The 25,926-nt window shown below is 31.7% G+C and overlaps 1 protein-coding gene across 1 annotated transcript in view; it reads left to right on the forward strand.

Moving 5' to 3' along the window:
• The window catches only part of LOC126879640 (E3 ubiquitin-protein transferase MAEA), a 118,503-nt gene that overhangs the window by 44,781 nt on the left and 47,796 nt on the right, over positions 1-25,926 (forward strand). Inside the window, exon 3 of the mRNA XM_050642826.1 lies at positions 15,605-15,841. Within this exon, the coding sequence (XP_050498783.1) occupies positions 15,605-15,841 (237 nt within the window). The remainder of the gene's footprint in view (positions 1-15,604; positions 15,842-25,926) is intronic.

Below are 25,926 nucleotides of genomic sequence, written 5' to 3' on the forward strand. Positions count from 1 at the left end.
TGAGTTTGACTATTATAGAGGGATCGTAACCATTGTTGACAGCTATTTGTTTTATGATGTTGAGTTCATTATTGAATGAGTCTGTTGGCATAGGTATAGAAAAAAGTCTGTGTATGAAACTTCTAAAAGCTGCTAATTTGTGTGATAGAGGATGATTAGAAGAGAAATGAATAACGTGGTCTGTTTGGGTGGGTTTACGAAAGATACCAAAGTTGAATTGGTCGTTAAGTCTGGAAATAGATAAATCAAGAAAGTTAATGGACTGAGAAGATTCTAGTTCCATCGTAAATTTGATATTAGGGTGGATTTGGTTAATTTTGAGAAGAAGTTGTTGAGCTGAGTCAGGGTTACCAGCAATGAAGACCAAACAATCATCTACAAAGCGAAACCAATGTAGAATTTCTGGATTTTTCATGATGTGATTGGACTCTAAATGATCCATAAAGACATCAGCTAGGAATGGGGACAAGCAACTGCCCATTGCTAAACCATCGGGTTGTTTGTAGAATTTGTTATTAAATTGGAAGAAATCTTGAGATAGACATAATTCAAGGATATTTAGTATCGGTGAAATGACATTGGGATGAATAGATTTGTTGACTAAGAGTGATTTTACCAGACTTAAAGTTTCAAGTTTGGGTACTGAAGTGAATAAGTTGCTAACATCAAAAGATAGCATAGTTATGTCAGGAGTAAGGTTGATGAGTTGAAGTTTGTCAACTAATTGATATGAATTTAATACAGTAAAGTGTGGGGTGAAGTTAAGTAGATTTTTTAAGGTATTAAGTATGAATTTAGATAAAATAGACACTGGAGTATTGATGAAACTGACGACTGGGCGTATAGGAATTCCAACTTTATGTATCTTAGGCAAACCGTATAGCCTTGGAATGAGAGGATTACCAGGGAGTTTATGGTAAGGAGCCTCATGATCAGATAAAAATTCAGAGTATTTTTTGATATTATCTTTCAATTTACCTATGAATCTCTTAGAGGGATCAGTTGGTATAAGAGTGAAGTGATTTTCCTCTAGAAAAGATGAGACTTTATTGTTGTAAGAATCTTGGTCCAGAATGACCACACAGTTACCTTTATCAGCCTTAGAAAAAATTAGATTGTGACTGGAAATTTTAAGTTTAATTGATTTGAGTTTTAAGATGCGATTGTGCTTGTTTGAATGAAAGATCGTCGGGAAAGAGAGAATTGTTAGAAGCTGAAGAATTTGACGGTGAAGAAATCTTATTTTTATACTTATTAATGTAACGGTAACAGGAATTTCTAGTTGACGTTCTTTGTGAAAGGGATAATGAAAGATTTTGGATTACTATATCTGTCTCAATAGATAGACTCTCAAGATCATGTAGAGATAAATCTTTAGGAACGGGGTATTTGAGACCATAGTTTAGTAATTTAATCTCATTTTCAGTAAAGCTGATATCAGTAAGGTTTTTTATTCTGGGGTGAAATTGAAAATCTGAAAATGTTTTATTGTTATTTCTATCCTGAGAGGCTTTGTCATGCACAGATTTGTCTCTAATAAGATTAATAAGTTTATTGTGTACTCTATTGAATTTAATTGAATTAGAAGCATCTACCTTGTCATGCACATCTGTCAAAAAGTTATTGATGTTAATAAATCCAAATGTATCGAGCAAAGAATCATACATTACCTTAAGCTTACAATTGATGTAATTAAGTTTGCTATAGTGTGAACATATCTCTTTCTTCATAAGTTTTATCTGTAGTGAAGTCCTGATGTTAGGTGGTACATTTTTAGATGTCCTGACAATACTGAAAGTTGGAAAAACTTTGAATTTGAGACACTGTTGAATAAACCATATATCAAGTTTCAAGTTGTTTCGGCGTGTTGCTAGTCGCAAATACTGAAGAGCCAAATTGACCATACTGTCATTAAAATAAAATCAATGGAAAAATCCCAATAGTTGGCTGTATACCATAGTTTAAAAAACCTATACAGAAGTAAAAACTTCAAATTGTATTTTGGTATAAAATAGTTTATTTAAAACTTCTAAAAGTCATCCACATGGATTGCAAAACGTTTTCGTTCTGAACAGAACATCTTAGTGCCTGGAATGAAGTATTTCCACGTTAGATTAAGGCAAAAAGGTTAAAATAGTGACTGTTAATGAGAAAATTATGTGGAGAATACTTACATTCCGCAAAGTAGTTGTAACTAGCACACCAATGAAGGTGGTAACTTCAAAATATATGGCTTACATTATACCTTATGATAAAATATTATGACTACAAGTCGATGTTACTAGATTAAAATATGTATGTGCCTAAAGAGCAACATGCTTCCCTGCTCGAAAAAACTAGGTACTTGCCATTTGAATTAGCACAGACCAACTGATGTAAAATGAAAAGGAATGACAAAGAGTGACATGACAAGACAAGATAAAGTCAATTTTTGGTTACGAACTTCAAAAAGTGTAGTTTTAATTTTTGGATTTTAATAAAATGTAAAGGTAGGTAATAGCTGATTGAAAATATAATTAAAAATGTGTAAAAAATAAGTTGAGAATCTATTGTAAAGTCTAAAGAGCAACTCTCTAATCCAGAAAAAACTTTAGGTTTGTTGGAAATAAGATCGGTATAAGTCATGGTTAGAAGCTTGACGTCATCGATTGTTAAATTTAAAGGTGAAAGTTTAATTTGGTGTAATAGAATGAGGTTTATACTATATGTAAACAATAAATGACCTGAAGTGGAGAGATTGGATGGTAAATAAAGCGGATTTTAATGAACATGTTATTTATAGATATATGTAATGTTGGTTGCCTAACATGGTGAGGAATGTTTAAATTTGGCTGTATACTGTTGTAATGATGATTCTGTCTGTTAAAATTGTAAAGGAAATTATGGAAAAAATTGAAGTTAAAATAACTAAAAGAATACAGATCAAGACTAGATTACAATATTAAAGAAATAATTGTAAACAATGGAATTAATAAAATAATAATGGATTAGTAACGAAAAGGAAAATAAAATATGTGACAGCAAAATCTAATTACACTTTATGTTGTTTAGGATGGAATAAAATCGTTCAAGAAGAAATACCATGAAGGCTTCCAGCAGCAGTGGTTAAAATGTGGGTGAATAATGTAATGATATCTAATAATATAGGATAATTATGTGTTAGTGTCAATATGTAATGGAGAGTCTAGAATGCTGAGTATCTGAGATAGCGAACTATGAGTTTGATGTGGTATATGGTAGGGGAGTGAACAAACTGAACCAAGTTTGATGTAATCTTAGTGCAAGTTTATAATCTTAAATGACAGAGATGTTAACCAGAATTAAGAATGATGTAAAAGAACTAATATGAAATTAAATTAAAATAGCTGAGTAATGTGGGTTGCCTGATATGTAGATGGAAAAATGAAAAAATGAACAGACTGAATTTAAGCTAATGGATTTATGTTTGCAGTACCCTATTGTTTAGTATAGTCTAATAAAATTATTTTGAAAGAGAAAAAGGTAACATCAAAATAAAAAAGTTAGTAAAATGTGTAGCAGACCAAAGGAGTTGACTGTAGTAGTTATTGAATGAGATGAATGAAGCGAAGGTGACATAATAGGCAACAAAACAAAGTGATTATGTGGTAAGAGAGAGAACATTCCAAAGAGAGACAAGTAAACCAGATCAAGATTTAAGGGCTATTATCAGTAAGAAAATGAGAGTCTAAATAAATTAAGATAATTTTTTTTTTTTTTTGTGATATAAGAGCTGTAGGACCCGAAATGACAGAAACATGAGGTAAGACAAGAAAAAACACAACTATAGGAATAGAAAATAAATGTAAAAGAAGATGGGAAATAAAAGAAAGAGGAAAGTAAGAAAATGTAAAGAAGAAGAAATGGAAAGGAGGAAAAGAAAAAAGAAAAGAAGGAAAAGAAGAGAAGAAAGAGGAAAAGAAAAACAGAAAAGAAGAATCGAAACTATGGTAGGAATCGGATAAAGTAGGAGAAAAGAGTGAAGGTAAAGAGAAGGTGCAAGTCTAGATGTGTGTTAATGGGTGATTAGTAAGGAAATAGAAGAATGTTAGAAACTAGTGGGGCGTTGGGAAAGAGGGAACAAGGTAATGAATAGAAATAACGGAAAATGAATATGGGAGAGTATAAGAAGGATTAAAGTTGGGTTAGGGGAATAATTGTCGATGGATAGGAGTAAAAGGACGATTAAGAGTGGTTTGACGATTAACACAATTAGGGCTAGTTCTCATGTCTCTAGAAATCTCAAGGTCCTCATACAGATCCAACCGTAGAGTGTTCCTGTCTTGGATGTTGTGGATTAATTTAACACCATCAGGGATGCTGAGATTGTGATTGTTAACTTTTAGGTGATGAGAAAAAGCTGAAGTAGTATCTCTCTTAGAATGTTCAGCAGATCTGGTTGATAGTGATCTGCAAGTCCTGCCGATGTAAGAGGCATCACAATCAGAACAAGTCAATCTGTAGACTCCACTACGGTTCATATAGTGTATTGTATCTTTTGTATTTGTCAAAAAGTGGCCAAGGGTGTTACCAACTTTGAAAGAAATATGTATGTTTTCTGAAGAATTAGATACAATACGTTTAATCTTTTCAGATAGAGTGGGGTTGTGATATGGTAATGACCTGTAAATGGGTGAAGAGGAAGAGGACTGACGGAAAGCCGAATTTTGTAACATTCTAGATTCTCTTTTACGGATGAGTTTGACTATTATAGAGGGATCGTAACCATTGTTGACAGCTATTTGTTTTATGATGTTGAGTTCATTATTGAATGAGTCTGTTGGCATAGGTATAGAAAAAAGTCTGTGTATGAAAAACAAATAGCTGTCAACAATGGTTACGATCCCTCTATAATAGTCAAACTCATCCGTAAAAGAGAATCTAGAATGTTACAAAATTCGGCTTTCCGTCAGTCCTCTTCCTCTTCACCCATTTACAGGTCATTACCATATCACAACCCCACTCTATCTGAAAAGATTAAACGTATTGTATCTAATTCTTCAGAAAACATACATATTTCTTTCAAAGTTGGTAACACCCTTGGCCACTTTTTGACAAATACAAAAGATACAATACACTATATGAACCGTAGTGGAGTCTACAGATTGACTTGTTCTGATTGTGATGCCTCTTACATCGGCAGGACTTGCAGATCACTATCAACCAGATCTGCTGAACATTCTAAGAGAGATACTACTTCAGCTTTTTCTCATCACCTAAAAGTTAACAATCACAATCTCAGCATCCCTGATGGTGTTAAATTAATCCACAACATCCAAGACAGGAACACTCTACGGTTGGATCTGTATGAGGACCTTGAGATTTCTAGAGACATGAGAACTAGCCCTAATTGTGTTAATCGTCAAACCACTCTTAATCGTCCTTTTACTCCTATCCATCGACAATTATTCCCCTAACCCAACTTTAATCCTTCTTATACTCTCCCATATTCATTTTCCGTTATTTCTATTCATTACCTTGTTCCCTCTTTCCCAACGCCCCACTAGTTTCTAACATTCTTCTATTTCCTTACTAATCACCCATTAACACACATCTAGACTTGCACCTTCTCTTTACCTTCACTCTTTTCTCCTACTTTATCCGATTCCTACCATAGTTTCGATTCTTCTTTTCTGTTTTTCTTTTCCTCTTTCTTCTCTTCTTTTCCTTCTTTTCTTTTTTCTTTTCCTCCTTTCCATTTCTTCTTCTTTACATTTTCTTACTTTCCTCTTTCTTTTATTTCCCATCTTCTTTTACATTTATTTTCTATTCCTATAGTTGTGTTTTTTCTTGTCTTACCTCATGTTTCTGTCATTTCGGGTCCTACAGCTCTTATATCACAAAAAAAAAAAAAAATTATCTTAATTTATTTAGACTCTCATTTTCTTACTGATAATAGCCCTTAAATCTTGATCTGGTTTACTTGTCTCTCTTTGGAATGTTCTCTCTCTTACCACATAATCACTTTGTTTTGTTGCCTATTATGTCACCTTCGCTTCATTCATCTCATTCAATAACTACTACAGTCAACTCCTTTGGTCTGCTACACATTTTACTAACTTTTTTATTTTGATGTTACCTTTTTCTCTTTCAAAATAATTTTATTAGACTATACTAAACAATAGGGTACTGCAAACATAAATCCATTAGCTTAAATTCAGTCTGTTCATTTTTTCATTTTTCCATCTACATATCAGGCAACCCACATTACTCAGCTATTTTAATTTAATTTCATATTAGTTCTTTTACATCATTCTTAATTCTGGTTAACATCTCTGTCATTTAAGATTATAAACTTGCACTAAGATTACATCAAACTTGGTTCAGTTTGTTCACTCCCCTACCATATACCACATCAAACTCATAGTTCGCTATCTCAGATACTCAGCATTCTAGACTCTCCATTACATATTGACACTAACACATAATTATCCTATATTATTAGATATCATTACATTATTCACCCACATTTTAACCACTGCTGCTGGAAGCCTTCATGGTATTTCTTCTTGAACGATTTTATTCCATCCTAAACAACATAAAGTGTAATTAGATTTTGCTGTCACATATTTTATTTTCCTTTTCGTTACTAATCCATTATTATTTTATTAATTCCATTGTTTACAATTATTTCTTTAATATTGTAATCTAGTCTTGATCTGTATTCTTTTAGTTATTTTAACTTCAATTTTTTCCATAATTTCCTTTACAATTTTAACAGACAGAATCATCATTACAACAGTATACAGCCAAATTTAAACATTCCTCACCATGTTAGGCAACCAACATTACATATATCTATAAATAACATGTTCATTAAAATCCGCTTTATTTACCATCCAATCTCTCCACTTCAGGTCATTTATTGTTTACATATAGTATAAACCTCATTCTATTACACCAAATTAAACTTTCACCTTTAAATTTAACAATCGATGACGTCAAGCTTCTAACCATGACTTATACCGATCTTATTTCCAACAAACCTAAAGTTTTTTCTGGATTAGAGAGTTGCTCTTTAGACTTTACAATAGATTCTCAACTTATTTTTTACACATTTTTAATTATATTTTCAATCAGCTATTACCTACCTTTACATTTTATTAAAATCCAAAAATTAAAACTACACTTTTTGAAGTTCGTAACCAAAAATTGACTTTATCTTGTCTTGTCATGTCACTCTTTGTCATTCCTTTTCATTTTACATCAGTTGGTCTGTGCTAATTCAAATGGCAAGTACCTAGTTTTTTCGAGCAGGGAAGCATGTTGCTCTTTAGGCACATACATATTTTAATCTAGTAACATCGACTTGTAGTCATAATATTTTATCATAAGGTATAATGTAAGCCATATATTTTGAAGTTACCACCTTCATTGGTGTGCTAGTTACAACTACTTTGCGGAATGTAAGTATTCTCCACATAATTTTCTCATTAACAGTCACTATTTTAACCTTTTTGCCTTAATCTAACGTGGAAATACTTCATTCCAGGCACTAAGATGTTCTGTTCAGAACGAAAACGTTTTGCAATCCATGTGGATGACTTTTAGAAGTTTTAAATAAACTATTTTATACCAAAATACAATTTGAAGTTTTTACTTCTGTATAGGTTTTTTAAACTATGGTATACAGCCAACTATTGGGATTTTTCCATTGATTTTATTTTAATGACAGTATGGTCAATTTGGCTCTTCAGTATTTGCGACTAGCAACACGCCGAAACAACTTGAAACTTGATATATGGTTTATTCAACAGTGTCTCAAATTCAAAGTTTTTCCAACTTTCAGTATTGTCAGGACATCTAAAAATGTACCACCTAACATCAGGACTTCACTACAGATAAAACTTATGAAGAAAGAGATATGTTCACACTATAGCAAACTTAATTACATCAATTGTAAGCTTAAGGTAATGTATGATTCTTTGCTCGATACATTTGGATTTATTAACATCAATAACTTTTTGACAGATGTGCATGACAAGGTAGATGCTTCTAATTCAATTAAATTCAATAGAGTACACAATAAACTTATTAATCTTATTAGAGACAAATCTGTGCATGACAAAGCCTCTCAGGATAGAAATAACAATAAAACATTTTCAGATTTTCAATTTCACCCCAGAATAAAAAACCTTACTGATATCAGCTTTACTGAAAATGAGATTAAATTACTAAACTATGGTCTCAAATACCCCGTTCCTAAAGATTTATCTCTACATGATCTTGAGAGTCTATCTATTGAGACAGATATAGTAATCCAAAATCTTTCATTATCCCTTTCACAAAGAACGTCAACTAGAAATTCCTTTTTGCCTTAATCTAACGTGGAAATACTTCATTCCAGGCACTGAAGATGTTCTGTTCAGAACGAAAACGTTTTGCAATCCATGTGGATGACTTTTAGAAGTTTTAAATAAACTATTTTATACCAAAATACAATTTGAAGTTTTTACTTCTGTATAGGTTTTTTAAACTATGGTATACAGCCAACTATTGGGATTTTTCCATTGATTTTATTTTTTTATTATGTATTTTGGCCCGTAGAACACGAATTTTTTGGGTAACAGTTGATCCGGATGTCGATAAGATTGTTATAAATAAAGAAGTTGAGGAATTACATAACAGCGATTTCTCGCAAAACAAAACATGTTTTTGTATTTTTTGGGCCATTCTAACCAAAAAAAGTTTTTTCGTAGGATGCATAGTTTTCGAGATAAACGCGGTTGAACTTTCAAAAAATCGAAAAATTGCAATTTTTGAACCCGAATAACTTTTGATTAAAAAATAAAATAGCAATTCTGCTTACCGCATTTGAAAGTTCAAGTCAAATTCTATCGGTTTCGAATATATACATTGCTAAAAATTTATGTGTTTATTGCTAAAAAAAGCTATAAACACATAGTGTTTCCCGTGCCTAATACATGCGTTTACATGCATGCTACGTAGAAATAGCCTCGCTTGCACTTGTACCTACTCTACCTACTCGTTCGATTTTAAATGAGAAATCATTGAAAACATCACTCCAGCACTAGGTGTTTATACTTTTGTTTAACAATAAAATAATAACTTTTTAGCAATGCAAATAACTAAAACCGATATACTTTGACTTGAACTTTCAAATGCGGTAAGCAGAATTGCTATTTTATTTTTTAATCAAAAGTTATTCGGGTACAAAAATTGCAATTTTTCGATTTTTTGAAAGTTCCACCGCGTTTATCTCGAAAACTATGCATCCTACGAAAAAATTTGTAGGAACACTTTTTGGTTAGAATGACCCAAAAAATACAAAAACATGTTTTGTTTTGCGAGAAATCGCTGTTATGTAATTCCTCAACTTCTTTGTTTATAACAATCTTATCGACATCCGGATCAACTGTTACCCAAAAAATTCGTGTTCTACGGGTCAAAATACATAAAAAAACTTGGGTAAGTCCATCTGAATACAGGAGGCCGTTGTACCCCCCCTGGCGACAGGACTATAACAAATGTATTATAAATTAGTTAAATCCAAAATTGTCTTTAAAGTTATTCCGAAAATTAAAAAAAAAATTAGAGGGTCCTGTACAATAAAAAAAAATACCTTTCAAATTAATGATGTGCAACTCGACTACACTTAATATTTAAAAAAAAACTGGGGGGTGCAGTAGGGGGTTACCTTTGATGGCATGAATTTTGCATGAAAATTCGTCCCTCTTCCAATACAAATTGACGTGTTTTTTTAAATTGTGAAGAAACTCTTGGTTTCTGAGTTTCTGGGGAGGGGGTCAAATTTTCGTTGGAACACACTGTATTATATCATTATATGATTATACAGAGTGTCCAGAAACTCTCCCGACAAACGAAGACCGGATATTCTTCAGATAATTTTAAGACAATTCAACCCAATTCACCTAGTCCGAAATTGCTTCCTAAGGAAGCTAGAGCTCTTTGAAGATGGCGTCTTGCAAGCAGTTTTTCTTAAATATTTCCAGAACGCTTCTATTTAGAAAAACGAAAACTGGTACGCTTCTTTATCTTTCATAGATAAATTGACTACATTAATTATAAATTTCTTGTACCGGTCATAGGCGACCGTTTTGGCTGGGGCAACGGGTATTTTATCACATAACTCTTTTGTCTTTAAATTATAAGCATTTTTGACATAGGATTGTTTGAAAAATCGATTTGAAAATTTATCGTTTATTGAATTTGAAAAAAAATTTCAAAAAAAGACGGTGTATTTTACGGACTTAAAGCAAGAGTAACTTTTTAGTACTAGAATATCTGATAATTTAATCATCAAGTGTCAAAAATGCTTAAAAATTAGAGACAAAAAAGTTATGCGATAAAATAACCGTTGACCTACCCAAAACGGACGCATATGCCCGGTACCAGAATTCCGCAACTAAGGAAATCGATTTATCTATGGAAGATAAATAAACGTACCAGTTTTCGTTTTTCTAAATAGTCTTTTTTTAATTTTTTTTTTTCAAATTCAACAAACATTTTTTAAATCGATTTTTCTAGAAAACGGTGTATCTTAAAGCAAAAGTACCTTTTAGTACTAGAATACCTCACAATTTAATAATCCAGTGTCAAAAATGTTTCGAAGTTAAAGATAAAAAAGTTATGCGATAAAATACCCGTTGCCCTACCCAAAACGGGCGCCTATGACTGGTACTAGAAATTGGTAATTGATGTAGTCGATTTATCTCTGGAAGATAAATTAGCGTACCAAGGCCTCGATTTTTGAGCCTTCGGTTCGTTATCGAACGTATTCGCTTCGTATACTAAACAGATACGAAACGAATACGTTCGATAACGAAGCGAAGGGTCAAAAATCGAGGTTCAGTTTTCGTTTTTCTAAATCAGGGGTTCCCAAACTTTTTTGTACCACGCCCCCTTTCTTTAAAGAAAGCTTCTCGCCCCCCCCCCTTACAATAAATTGTATGCGCCTAAATAGGAACAAAACAAAAACAAATAAGTATTAGCTTGAAAACAAAACATTTATTTATTCTGCCATAAGATACAACCATATCAGTTTCCATAAAATACAAAAATTATTAATAAAAGAAAAATAGATTATGTTGCTTAGTGAGATGAATGTGCTTGCATTTTATTTACTAGGATTCCTAGGCTGAGTTTTAGTAAGTGCACAGCACAAGTCACTAGCAACATCAAGTTTATTCCGATACTTTGTTTTAATTGCCACAAGTGTTGAAAATCGCACAAATAGTTACTTAAAAAAGGCAAATATAAATGAAGAGCTTCCCGTGATACTCTAAGATACACTTTGAAATATTTTAACCAAAATGAAGGTTTGGCCATTATAACAAAGTATTTGGCAGAGGAATCGTGCAAAAAATCATTTGGATTTATTTGCAAAGCATCTTCTTGAAGTGATTTATGCAGGGAGTCTATGTTGACATGGAATGGATCAGTTGACATTCTGTAAATAAAATTGTCACAGGTGTTTGGGAAGTATTTCTGGAACTCTTCAATTAGGCTCTCCAAATGGGTTGATATTTGGATTTTCAAACTTGATCCTTCATAAATGTCCTTTCCTCTGCGTGTTTCTTCTGAGATTGGCTCTACTTTAGAGAAATTTGAATAATTTCAGGGATTTGCTGATATTTTACGCCTCCAAAGTGGAAAGCCTCCATCACAATGAGTAACTACTATATTTGAGTCTCCACCCTGCAGTTTTAGGTTGAGGATGTTCAACGAGTCAAAGATGTCTGACAAATAAGCCAATATTACTTGGGTACAATGTTTTTTGAAGGCCATGTTTAGCTCATTTTGCTTTTGATGTTTCAAGGTGATTACTTCATCTCAAAGGTCAAATAATCTTGCCAACATGTTTCCTTTTGAGAGCCATCGTACTTCTGTATGAAGTAGCAGTGTTTTGTGATCACTTTCTAAATCTTCACAAAGCGTTTTAAACAGTCGAGTATTCAACGAACTCTTTTTTTATGTACTTCACTACTTTAATACACAACTTTAAGACAGCCATACGTTCATTTGGAAGGGGTTTTGCTGCCAAGGCTTGTCGATGTTTAAAACAATGTATCCCAATCACACCAGCATTTTTCTCTATTACTAATTGCAAATAGCCTGAGCGAAAACCTAGCATTGAAGGTGCGCCATCTGTACATAAACTGATCAGTTTTTGTCAAGAAAGTTCATGTTTGTCAAAAAACTCTCACACTGCTTTCATAACATTAATAGCTTTTGTCGTGGTCTCCAGTCTCCAACTCTGTAGAAAAGAGTAGCTTGTCTTTCATTCTTTCGTTTTGAATATACCGAACATAAACAATTAACTGATAACATTGTGCTATGTCAGTACTCTCGTCTAGCTGAATAGCAAAAAATGGCGATTATTTTACTGCATCAACTACCTGGTTTTGTACGTCTTCGGTCATATCATTAATGCGGCGTTTCATGCACAGTGTTGTCAAAAAGAGGTATTTGAGATAACTTTTGCTTACTCTGCGCTACCAGACACAGTTTGACAAGCGGTTAATATTGAATTTTAGAAAAATATAACTAAATTTAATTTAATGTTCCAACTTGTCTCGCGCCCCCCCTGATATGTTCTCACGCCCCCCAGGGGGGGCGCGCCCCCCAGTTTGGGAACCGCTGTTCTAAATAGAAGCGTTCTGGAGATAATTAAGAAAAACTAATTCCAAGACGCCATCTTCAAAGAGCTCTAGCTCCCTTGGGAAGCATTTTTGGACTAGGTGAATTGGGTTAAATTGTCTTAAAATTATCTGAAGAATCTCCGGTCTTCGTTTGTTGGGAGAGTTTCTTTATAGCACTATATGATTTACAAAATTATGTTTGTTTGAATTTTCTTCGAAGATTTTTAAACATTGGATTTTTGCTTAGGATCTCTTGATAAACGACTTTTTTCTCGATACTTTTATTGTTTTCTTTTCCTCAACGGTAGTTTTCAAATACAAATTGAATCAAATACAAGGTGGGCGGTTAAATGTGCCGGTGAGTGTAATAACAACATAAAAACCCATATTATGAAATATGCTTTAAATATTTTTATTGTTTATTTTAATAATTGAAAACAATTGAAAAAATGCTTAGTTTCGGGTTTAATTTGGAATAACTTTTTTGTTTATAAACATTTTTTAATTTAGATAATCTCATTTTGAAGAAAGTCGTCTGTTGAACGTATTATAGTCTAAGAGCTAGTGAACCCTCCGACTAACGGTCGTCCTGTAAGGCTAAAAATTTTTCTAGTGATAATTCATAGCAGACCAAGGCTAAAAACCATGACCTGGCAGGCCTCAGCGGTGCACGTGTATCTACCAGGTGGATCGAAAAGTGCAAATTTAGGGGGTAAAATAAACTTTCTCCTGTAAGGTTTAAATTTAAGTATGTGTTTGAGTAAGTCATTTAGAAGAAATGTGTACAATGACAGGCGATTCTGCAGAGCATAAGACCTTGCCAGGCGAGGGGAAAAATTAGGGGTTTTTCCTAAAATTATTTTTTTTGCATCGAACAAATTTTTTTTTAAGTTTTTTGAATCATTCCAAACAGAAAAGGTCTTTAGTGATTTTTCTCTTAAGTTAATAGTTTTTGTTATATAAGCGATTGAAAATTTTGAAAATTGCGAAATCGGCCATTTTTAACCCTAAATCGGACATTTATCTAAAAATTTTAAAGTTGCCAAGGTAGGTAGATATTCTTTAAACATTGACTGATGAAATCCCAAAGAGTTTTTTGCAATACGATATCGGAAACCCCTTTGTTTTTTAATTGCTAATCAAGAGGGCGCGAGACTGTAGTATAAGTGAGGACGTTTGAGTTGGCATAAATTCATTATCTCGAGAATGGGCAAATTTCAAGAGAAATCCTCAGACAGGTCGATTTTTATTTTTAAATTAGGACTTTTTGGCATATATATAATACTAGTGACGTCATCCATCTGAGCGTGATGACGTAATCAATGATTTTTTTAAATGAGAGTAGGGGTTGTGTGATAGCTCATTTGAAAGGGTAATTAATTCTCTATTCACTAATATAAACATTAATATAATTATTTATACAGGGTGTACAAAAAAATTTTTTTTATTAAATTAACTTTGATTAAATTTGACAAATACAAGAAAAATTTTTTTTGTACACCCTGTATAAATAATTATGTTAATGTTTATATTACTGAATAGAGAATTAAATAACCTTTCAAATGAGCTATCACACAACACCTACTCTTATTTAAAAAAAAATCATCGATTACGTCATCACGCCCAGATGGATGAAGTCACTAGTATTATATATATGCCAAAAAGTCCTAATTCAAAAATAAAAATCGACCTGTCTGAGGATTTCTCTTGAAATTTGCCTATTCTCGAGATAATGAATTTGTGCAAACTCAAACGTCCTCACTTATACTACACTGTCGCGCCCGCTTGATTAGCAATTAAAAAAACAAAGGGGGTTTCGATATTTTATTGCAAGAAACTCTTCGGGATTTCATCAATCAATGTTTAAAGAATATCTACGTACCTTGGCAACATTGAAATTTTTAGATAAATGTCCGATTTAGAGTTAAAAATTGCCGATTTCGCAATTTTCAAAATTTTCAATCGCTCATATAACAAAAACTATTAACTTAAGAGAAAAATCACTAAAGACCTTTTTTATTTGGAATGATTCAAAACACCTAAAAAAAAATTGTTCGATGCAAAAAGAATAATTTTATGAAAAACCCCTAATCTTTCCCCTCGCCTGGCAAGGTCTTATGCTCTTCAGAATCGCCTGTCATTGTACACATTTTTTCTAAATGACTTACTCAAACACATACTTAAATTTAAACCTTACAGGAGAAAGTTTATTTTACCCCCTAAATTTGCAGTTTTCGATTCACCTGGTAGATACACGTGCACCTCTGAGGCCTGCCAGGTCATGGTTTTTAGCTTTGGTGTGCTATGAATTATCACTAGAAAAATTTCTAGCCTTACAGGACGACCGTTAGTCGGAGGGTTCACTAGCTCTTAGACTATTAGTTTATGATTCGTAGTTTTTTCACAATATTGAAATGAATGAAAACGGTGCACTTTTGGTTTAAATGTTAAGGGGATAGGCGCAAAATCTTGGTCCAGTGCTATTTAAATACATTAATTTTTTTCGAATCCTGAGAAAACTAATAAATATTTTTGCAAAATTTAAACGCAGAATGAAAGATTATATTATTGCCGAGGGCTGAAAGTCCTTTAGAATAAACAAAAAGTTTCTTTTGAATGAAATATTTGAAATTAAAAATCACACTTAATTTTCTCTTTTTTTATCCCTGTAACTTGTTAAAATAAACAGAAGTTTTCATGGTCTTTCGGCCATGATATTTTTCAGAAATGCTTATAAGTTTTCTCAGGATTCGAAAAAAATGAAAGCATTTAAACAGGATTGGACCAAAATTTTGCGCATACCCCCTTAATAAAATATGACACAGTGCGTCTTTTCTATTGACTTCCCTCCATATATTCCACTTAAAAAATATCTACCAGTAGTTTTTCGATTTTTACCTAATTAGTTATTTGTAAGTTCTTTACATATTTGCTATATATTTAATATATAAGTATTTCTCTAGCTGAAGAGAGTATAGCCGAGGAGTTGGTGGCCTCTAATGTTTGTAAAAGAAGATTGGAACATCTGAAAGAACACAACACTTTCAGTCCCTCCGGTGGGCTGTCACAGGCTGCTCTTAACCAATGGCGGCGCAAACGTTTAGATAGAATGGTAGTGGAGTATTTTTTAAGAAATGGATATTACAATGCTGCAATTACTCTTGCTGATAGATCTGATATTAAGGATTTAACCAATATTGGTAAGTACATAATATATGGACTGCTAACTGCAAAAAGGGATATCTGTATAAAAGTAAATTTTACAGGAGAAGGTAAAAACTAAATAATTATGTAACCAAATCACTTATAATCACATTTTAATGTTACGTAGAAGTCCCCTTTTTGCAGTTAAGTGTAATTCAAATACAGTATCCGCCAAAATAAACAGTACCGAATATAAAAAAAAATTATTTATGAATTAGTTTTTACAATAAATATGTTCAAAATGTGCACCATGGCGTTGCAAACAAGCTTCATAACGTTTCTGAAGATCATTAAACATATTTAAGAAAAGTGGATGCTACAAATGTTGAAAATAAGTTATTATTCTGTGCCGTAGTTCTCCAACAGTTTCTGGCGGATTTTCCAAGCGAAATATGGAATTCTTCATCATACCCCAAATGTAGGCATCAGGTGGTGTTAAATCTGGAATGAGGTGGATACTCGAAATCTGTGCGACGAGAAATTATTCCAACGTTGATTACTTTCTGACACTTATTTTAAAAATGGGCCATTATTCCGTCCAACTAAATAAATGCAACCTGCGTGCGCAATTTCCCAGCCCTCTTAATTTCGGTACTGTTTATTTTGGCGGATACCGTAGAAATTATCAGGAATAATTCCATAAGATAAACTACTTGTCAGAAAACACTTTTATTTGCCATTATAAACATGTAATATAAAGTACCAGTTTTTTAAAGTTCTATGGAATCGAATGCTTTATTGTAATCCACAAATGCCAAATGAAGAGGTTCATTTTATTCGTTATACTTTTCGATGTGTCCTTATTGTCTGTAGGTGTTCTATGGTACTATAACCTGTGCGGAATCCCACTTGGTCAACAGGCTGGTAACTATCGAATTTATTTGATAGTCTGTTATTAGTAAAGTAATTATTTTGGTAAACAGTTTGTACGGATATGGCAACAGGCTTATTGGTCTGTAATTTTCGAGTTTGTGTTTGTCTCCTTTCTTTTGTAGTAAAAGTACCTGCGCATTTGCCAAGAGGTTGGAATAGCACCCCCAAAGAGACACTTGTTCATTACGATTTTAACTGCCTCCAAAATTGTTTGACCTCCAGCTGTAATCATCTCCTTTGTTATTCCGTCATCTCCAGGAGTTTTTCCATTTTTCATCTGTTTTAAGGCAGTTATAACTTGCGAATATAACTTGCGAAAGAATCGATTGCGATTTACAAAATACCTCAATAGCGACTGTTTGGGCAAGTACAATTGTTTAAATAATCGCTCTCCGGGATAAACAAATTGAATAACTTATAAACTATTTAGTCCATCTGTTTGGTCGAAATTTAGCACACGTCAATAACTCATTAACTGCCACAATTTTGAGTAGAAGTTATATTACATGTCATTCTGCAAAAACAAAGTTATTGGCATTTATAACTTACTGCAAACTGGTTTTTTACAATTATCTCGGTCAATTGTTTATGTATTTTAATTTGGAACTCTCAATATTAAGAAAAAAGAACTTTTTCTCCAACTTGTATAAGAAACGTTTTATAGTGTAATTCACTATAAAACCTATAGTAACCCTATTTTTCACTTTTTAAAGATTGTTTGAAAAACAAAGCAAAATTAGCTGTAAGTCTTCACATAATTATTATTATCAGCTATCCCCCATAAGTGAAAAAAATATTAAATTTTTTTTGCCAAAAAACGTTTCTTATACGTTGTAGAGAATTATGGCTCAAGTAAAAGCTACAGATCATAAAAGGTTCTTTAATTTTAAGAGTTTCCAAATTCAAATATTAGGCTATTGATTATTAATCTGGGCTGATTATCGGAGAATAGGCCATTTTTGGGAAAAGTTATTTACCAGCAATTTTATTGCTGGAATCGAATCTTAGGATTGTATATATTAATAATATAGGTATGCAAAGTCCGCAGATAGTGTGCTACTTTTTTTATAAACAAAATGGCGCCCAAAAATCGTGTTTTTTTCAATTTTTGCTCTATAACTCCAAAAATTTTAACTTTACACCAAAAACACTCAAATAAAAATTCACCGCAATTAAATTCTGCATAGAGATGTGTTTTTTACTTTATCGTACTATATACGTAGTATAGTATAATAGATAAAGTTATAGGATCGTGCAAAAAAATTTTTTTCAGATTTCACTTTTTTTCGACGTTTTGAGTCCCCCTGAGTCTAAAAAGCAAATAAAAAAAAACATGTCGGAAGTACGTACGTACGTATGTCGCCACCGCCCAGCAAAAACTACTGGACCGATTTTGATGAAATTCGGTATGAGTAAGTTTAAGAGAATTTTGTCGAGAAACTAAGCTTTTAAAAAAAACCTCTCAAAGGGGGGCCGAAATAGGGGGGTTATTTAGGGCCCATTTTTGTAAATTTTGACCGAAATGAATGAAATTCAACTCAAAGTAAGCTCATCGATAGGTAAATAAAAATACGGAATTTTACATTTCCAAATTCAAAATGGCGGCCAACATGGTCGACCGCCCACCCGACACATTTCCCTATCTATCTAAAAACTTGTTTAAGATAAGTTTAATTTGAAAAAGTCGTTATATAGCCTAAAGATGGGGCTATAAGAAGGATGTTATCGTTTTTAAGAAAAATTACGGGTTGCCTATATTTAAGAGGTCAAATTTTGACATAAATTTGAACTAGATTTTCTCAAAAATTGCTCCAAGGAACTTTTTTATTTTTTGATATATTTTTGATATCCTATCAGTAAATTGAATGACATTAGTCATATATCTTAACTCCCCATAGGAGGGGAGTTATGAATTTTTTATAAAAAAATATTCGAGTTCCCGTAACTTCCTTCTTAAGAGAAACTAAAATTTGAAATTTTGCAGACATATATGGTACTTTATTATCTATTATCACAATAAATTTTACCAAAAATATGGCTTCCGGTTGAACCGGAAATGAATAAAAAATCTTAATTTTTTTAGATATGCCCTGTATATTTTAACATATTTTGAAAGAATGAAAAATTACCTTTCCAATGACATAAAATTCATTGCTGTAGCTCAAAAACTCGAAAAGTTACGGTAAATAGAAATTTTGCTATAATCTTATGTGTGTCCTCTCTCACGCGTTCATAGCAGAGCATTATTGTAGGGCAGTCAATGAGGGTATTTGGCTCCGAATTCCATCCTACTACATTGATGTACTTGATATTTTCACAGTAAGTAGGGAATAGCTCAAGAAACAAAATCTACCCTATATACTATGGCGCTTTTTATCTTGGGGCGGTTCCCACTTCTTCAAGGGGGTGGAAAATTTGTTGGTCAAAATAAGCACGGAAGTGGCTAAAGAACCTATTTCTAAGCAAAAACTGGTCTATACTTTTTTTTGAGAACTCAATACTTTTTGAGTTATGCGTAGTTGAAAATTGGCCATTTTCATTGAAAAATGACACCTTTTCGGACGGATTTTTTGTGAATACCTTAAAAACTATGCATCGGACTAAAAACACTATATAAAACATTTTTTAGATTATAAATAATAAAGAGATTCGTTCCTTCGTAAATGTTCTATTTATAATACAAAAGGAGATATGGTAGGTGAAAATAGTTTGTTTTTTGGTGCATGCTCAAATTGGTGTATTCAACTTGAAATAACAGAGGGACGGTAGGTTTTAGGTGTATAATGCTACCAACACCTTTTGTAGTGTTTGAAAAGGCCTTTAAAACGAGCACCGTTAAATGTCGGTTACTTACAAACTAAGCGAGATATGGTGCAAAAAAATATATGAATAATGTACTTTAAGGAAAAATGAGAAGTATATACATTTAACTCCCCATCCACCATAATTTAAATGCATTGTTTTCCTTCTACAATACCTTTTAATATATATAGTGTTATTTCTACTTTCAAAAAGTTGAACGGGTTTAAAATGAATGGTTTTTGTAAAAAATGTGATCAAATTATAGAATGAATTTTTAAATTTTCTTAAAAATCTTCCTTTTTCTCCATGTAATTCGAAAATAAAAATATTTCACCCCTGAGAAGTGGTGGGAACTTCCCCCATGATAAAAGCGCCATAGTATATAGGATAGACTTTGAATTAGGAGATTGGACTACTCCCAAAATTTCATTAAAATCCATGCAGTAGGGTAGAATTTGGAGATAATATCTTGTTCTTAATCTCGCGCATTGACTGGCGTAATCGAAATAGAATGAAATGCAAATATTGTAAACTATTAATTTCTCAGAAAAATGAACTAATTTGAAATGAAAGTATGACTATAATATTCTATTGATTTATGCAATAATCTACACATCTATAGTGTGTCCCCGAAATATGGCAACGAACATTTTCTCAAATGCAGGAATTAATGATGCGTAGAACCATAAAATACTTTTAAGTACAGTAGGTGTTTCTAAAATATCAAAATAACGAGTAACTTTGTTATTTTTATAGAATTCCAGTATCTAGTACCATAACGATAATAATCGGTACGATAAAGTTCTCGGGCGGCCCTTCCGTCCAGCGTTTTTCGATTTACTTCGACGAAAACTTTCCCCGGAAAAAGCAGGTTTTTCCAACAAAATCTTTAATTTTCAACTAAACTTTTAGGTAAGTAATTGTTAATCAATAATTAAATATCTTGGTAATGTAAAAGCCCTTTTTGTATAGATTATAATTCCAGAAGTCGATTAAAATTGAATGAACAATTTAGCAACAATTGAATTGTTAATTAAAAATTTACGGTCGCTATAATAACGACAATAATTATGATGCATAAGAATAATTATGATTTTTTCATAAAAAGAAACTATACCTATCTAATGTACTTTACAGAATTAAAATTGGACTATTTAAGCGGCCTCAGGAATATTTTAAAATAATAAAGAATTTTTTGGCTTATAAACAAATTGAATATCTCGGGAAATATTAAACTAAATTAAATTATAAAAACGGTATTCGAAAAACAGCGGCAGGACTCTTCTTTTAAAAGAAAAAAATGTTTAATTATGATGAGTAGTTCTTGAGACACAACCGGTCAAAGTTGACCGGAATGTACGGCAAAGATTTAAACAATAGGATCATAATTTTGAAACCATCACCTTTTTATTTTTGTCCTCTTTCTCGACACCAATTTTCATATCCTCAAAATACTCATAACATATATTATTATAATAAATAAATAATAAATTATAATGTATAAAAATAACAATCAAAAATTAGGTTGGAGAAAATGTAACCCTCAAAGTTCAAAATCGGTATACGTTAAAAAAATGCATTTTCTCGGCTTCCCATCGAGCAATTTCCTTCATTCTTTTTTTGTTCCCTAATAACTCGAGTAGAGCCATCGAACTAACTCATTATTAAATGTAAAACTTGCTTTTGTTTTGTTATAATATATTAATTTATTTATTATAACACAAAATTTTAATTTGTTTAAATAAAAATTGTTTAAATAATTATACAGCTTTCAAATGAGAATATTTATGTTTTTAACTTTAAAAGGTACACTTGTAGTAAGTTTATCTAAAAAAGCCTACAACTGGAAAAAATATGTAGTTTTCTGTTCTTATAAATAGATTAATCTATTATAACAAAACAAAAGCAAGTTTGACATTTAATAATGAGTTAGTTCGATCGCTCTACTCGAGTTATTAGGGAACAAAAAAAGAATGAAGGAAATTGCTCCATGGGAAGCCGAGAAAATGCATTTTTTTTAACGTATACCGATTTTGAACTTTGAGGGTTACATTTTCTTCAACCTAATTTTTGATTTAAATTTTGCTATTTTTGGCAATTTTCACACGTATTATCGATAGTTTTTATTATAATAATATATGTTATGAGTATTTTAAAGATATGAAAATTGGTGTGGAGAAAGAGGACAAAAATAAAAAGGTGATGGTTTGAAAATTATGATACTATTGTTTATATCTTTGCCGTAAATTCCGGTCAACTTTCACCGATTATATCTCAGGAACCACTCGTCGTCATTAAACGTTTTTTCTTTCAGAAGAAGCGTCCTGCCGCTGTTTTTCGAATACCGTTTTTATAATTTAATTTAGTTTAATATTTCCCGAGATATTTAATTTGTTTATAAGCCAAAAAATTGTTTATAATTTTAAAATATTCCTGAGGCCGCTTAAATAGTCCAATTTCAATTCTGTAAAGTACATTAGATAGGTATAGTGTCTTTTTATGAAAAAATCATAGTTATTAATATGCATCATAATTATTGTCGTTATTATAGCGACCGTAAATTTTTAATTAACAATTCAATTGTTGCTAAACTGTTTATTCAATTTCCATCGGCTCCTGGAATTATAATCTATACGAAAAGGGCTTTTACATTACCAAGTTATTTAATTATTGATTAACAATTACTTATCTAAAATTTTAGTTGAAAATTAAAGATTTTGTTGGAAAAACCCGCTTTTTCCGGGGAAAGTTTTCGTAGAAATGAAACGGGAAAAACCCGTCTCTATGCACAATTTAATTGCGGTGAATTTTTATTTGGGTGTTTTTGGTGTAAAGTTAAAATCTTTGGAGTTATAGAGCAAAAATTTCAAAAAAACACTATTTTCGGGCGCCATTTTGTTTATAAAAAAAGTAGCACACTATCTGCGGACTTTGCATACCTATATTATTAATGCATACAATAATAAGATTCGATTCCAGCAATAAAATTGTTGGTAAATAACTTTTCCTTGTATTTTGCTAATTAGCCCAGAGTATATGTATTTTAGAAAGGAACTACAACGTTAACGGGGTTTTATTGTTTTTAATAGAGTCAATGGACCTCTATGTATGAAAAAACCGCGGAGTGCTACCATTTAAAGGGGTGCGTTTTTAAGAAAGGGGTGAATTAGTCCCTAGGCACAGGGCGAATTAGAGTGAGTTCTATTCACCTTTGGTACAAACATGTCTACAGGAAAATTGTTCCAGGTTAAATTTACTATCGAAATATCACATTTTAAAGTCAAAAATATTTTTTTTTACAAAAATATATTCAAAAGAAAAGCAAGAAAAAAACACGAAAGGTAGCATTTTTGTTTCTTGCCCTATAACTTTTTTCCACGGGGATATAGGTATAGGCATTGCTTAACAGAAAAAAAACTTCCATCCTTGCTATTTAAAATGGAGTTTGGTGTAAGTCTGTATGATTTATAGTTTCCAAAATATGATTTTTCAAATTTCGCCACTCACAACAATTTTGGGCGATTTTCCTTGTTACTTCGCAAACATTGTTCTGTAACTTTTTTTTACGCAGCTCTGGGTATGTGCAATGTGACATTTAATAGGAAGAAAAGTCAATTACCTTTAAAATGGTCTATCGTAGAAGGCTGTATGACTATTTTTTAAATAAGATATGGTTTTTCAAAGTTTTACACTTTTAATGATTTTTGATATATTTTACGATTATTTTTAAATTTCTCATTATAACTTTTTTATTGTATATTTAGGTATACACATTGTGCAATAAAAACGAAAGCTTATTTTATTTGCTTTAAAATGGTGTATTGTAAAAAGTTCTAGGTCTATTTTTAAACAAGATATGCTTTTTCAATGTTTGACATATACACATGCAATAGGTCACACTAAGTTGGAACCATATGGAAAACTTTTTATTATTAACTTTATGAAAAAAATTATTCTTTATAAAATGCTCTGCATAGTCTAAAACCTAAGATGTAATCATCAGATATAAAATTGTATCAATAGTGTACGAGGTATGTTAAAAAATATGAATTTCACTCAAGAGTAAAGTACCCTTATATTTCACAATATCGAAAAGTGTTATAAACAAAAGTTATTTGGAATTAAAAATTATGTTACAATATGCAATAATTATATTCTTTTCATTGAAAAAATAAAAATTTTTAAATTTTTTATCAAATTACGGATACCCTTGGATATCCTACGGATATCTTGTTTAAAAATAGTCCTAGAAGCGATTGCAATACACCATTTTAAAGTAAAGAAAATAAGCTTTTTTATTCCAGAATGTATATACTTAAATGTACAAGAAAAAAAGTCATATTGAGAAATTTAAAAAATAATCATAAAAAATATCAAAAATCATTAAAAGCATAAAATCTAGAAAAAGCACAACTTGTTTAAAAATAGTCGTACGACCTTATACTGTAGACCGTTTTAAAGGTAATTGACTTCTCTTTCTACTAAATGTACCATTGCATATACCTAGAAATGCGTAGAAAAAAGTTACAGAACAATGTTTGCGAAATAATGGGGGAAAAAATGGCTCAAAAATTCTGTGAGCGGCAAACTTTGAAAAATTCTATTTTGGAAACTATAAATCCTAGAGTCTTCTACCAAACGTCATTTTAAAGAGAAAGGATGGAAGTTATTTTTCGCTGAAGCAATGCCTATACCTATATCCCTACGGAAAAAAGTTATGGGGCTAAAAACAAAATTGCTTTCTTTCGAGTTTTTTTCTTGCTTTTCTTTTGAATGTATTTTTGTAAAAAAAATACTTTTGACTTTAAAATATGATATTTTGATAGTAAATTTATCCTGGAACAATTTTCCTGTAGAAGTGTTTGTACCAAAAATGAATGGAACTCACCTGAAGGGTACAGGGGAAGAACGGCAATAGTCCATTTGGATTTTTCTCGAGCACACTGAACGTTAAGGTTTATTAACCTTTTTAATAAAATCAAATTTAAAGAAAAATAATCAGTCAAATTTAAAGAATAATTAAAAATGAAAAGACTGAAATAGTTTTGTACACACTTATGACAACAGGTAAAAGGGGGAGAAATGTACTTTTGAAGTGTGTAAAAATCAATAATTCTTAGCTGAGCGCTTTCGGCTTATAAAGCCATCTTCGGAGCTATGGTCAAAAAGGTTAAAATACCACTATGAAGAGAGATGGGTTCCATTTATGATATAAAATACTTCTATTTCTTATGTAGTTTTTTATTGGTTGGAAAAAACATTGTCTGTCTGTTTAAAAAATTGCTCAATTTGCTGTTGGTTATTTTATATCCAGAAAAGTTAAACATCAAGAACGAGCACAATTATTCTGCTATCTGACACGGTACTATTCAAATGGTAGGGTTTTTTTGACCTTACCATGATCAAATATTCGTTTTATATGTAATTCGTTTGTGCTCGTTCTTGATGTTTAACTTTTCTGGATACAAAATAACCAACAGCAAATTGAGCAATTTTTTAAACAGACAGACAAGGTTTTTTCCAGCCAATAAAAAAACTACATAAGAAACAGAAGTATTTTATATCATAAATGGAACCCATCTCTCTTCATAGTGGTATCTCAGCTAAGAATTATTGATTTTACACACTTCAAAAGTACATTTCTCCCCCTTTTACCTAAAGAATAATTGTTATTCTTTAAATTTGACTGATTATTTTTCTTTAAATTTGATTTTATAAAAAGTTAATAAACCTTAAAGTTCAGTGTGCTCGAGAAAAATCCAAATGGACTATTGCCGTTCTTCCCCTGTATCCTTCACCTTAATTCACCCTGTGCCTAGGGACTAATTCACCCCTTTCTCAAAAACGCACCCATTTAAATGGTAGCACTCCGCGGTTTTTTCAAATATAGATGTCCGTTGACCATATGAGACAATAAAATCCCGTTAACGTTGTAGTTCCCTTTAGCTCTGTTATTTTGAAAATAATTAATAGCCTAAGGGCCGGTTGTTCGAACGCTAATCAAAAATGATCATTATCAAATATTTAATTACTGTCACAACTGTCAATGTCAACTTTGATTGGGTTGCTGAAAACATAATTATTGACTACAATTATGAAATTAGTTAATCAATTATGTTTATAATCGTTATGTCAATTGATTAACTAATCTCATAATAATTATAATCAATTACGTTTTCAGCAACCCAACCAAAGTTGACATTGACAGTTGTGACAGTAATTAAATATTTGATAGTGATCATTGTTGATTAGCGTTCGGACAACCGGCTCTATATGTACTAAACAGTTGACCGAGATAATTGCAAAAAAACATTCTTTTTGCAGTACATAGTTTATAAATGTTAATTTCTTTGTTTTTTTTGCATCACGTAATGCGTAATATATTATACTATACATTATAATATAC

The sequence above is a fragment of the Diabrotica virgifera genome, chromosome 2 (genome assembly GCF_917563875.1).
Source record: "Diabrotica virgifera virgifera chromosome 2, PGI_DIABVI_V3a".
Taxonomy (NCBI): Eukaryota; Metazoa; Arthropoda; class Insecta; order Coleoptera; family Chrysomelidae; genus Diabrotica; species Diabrotica virgifera.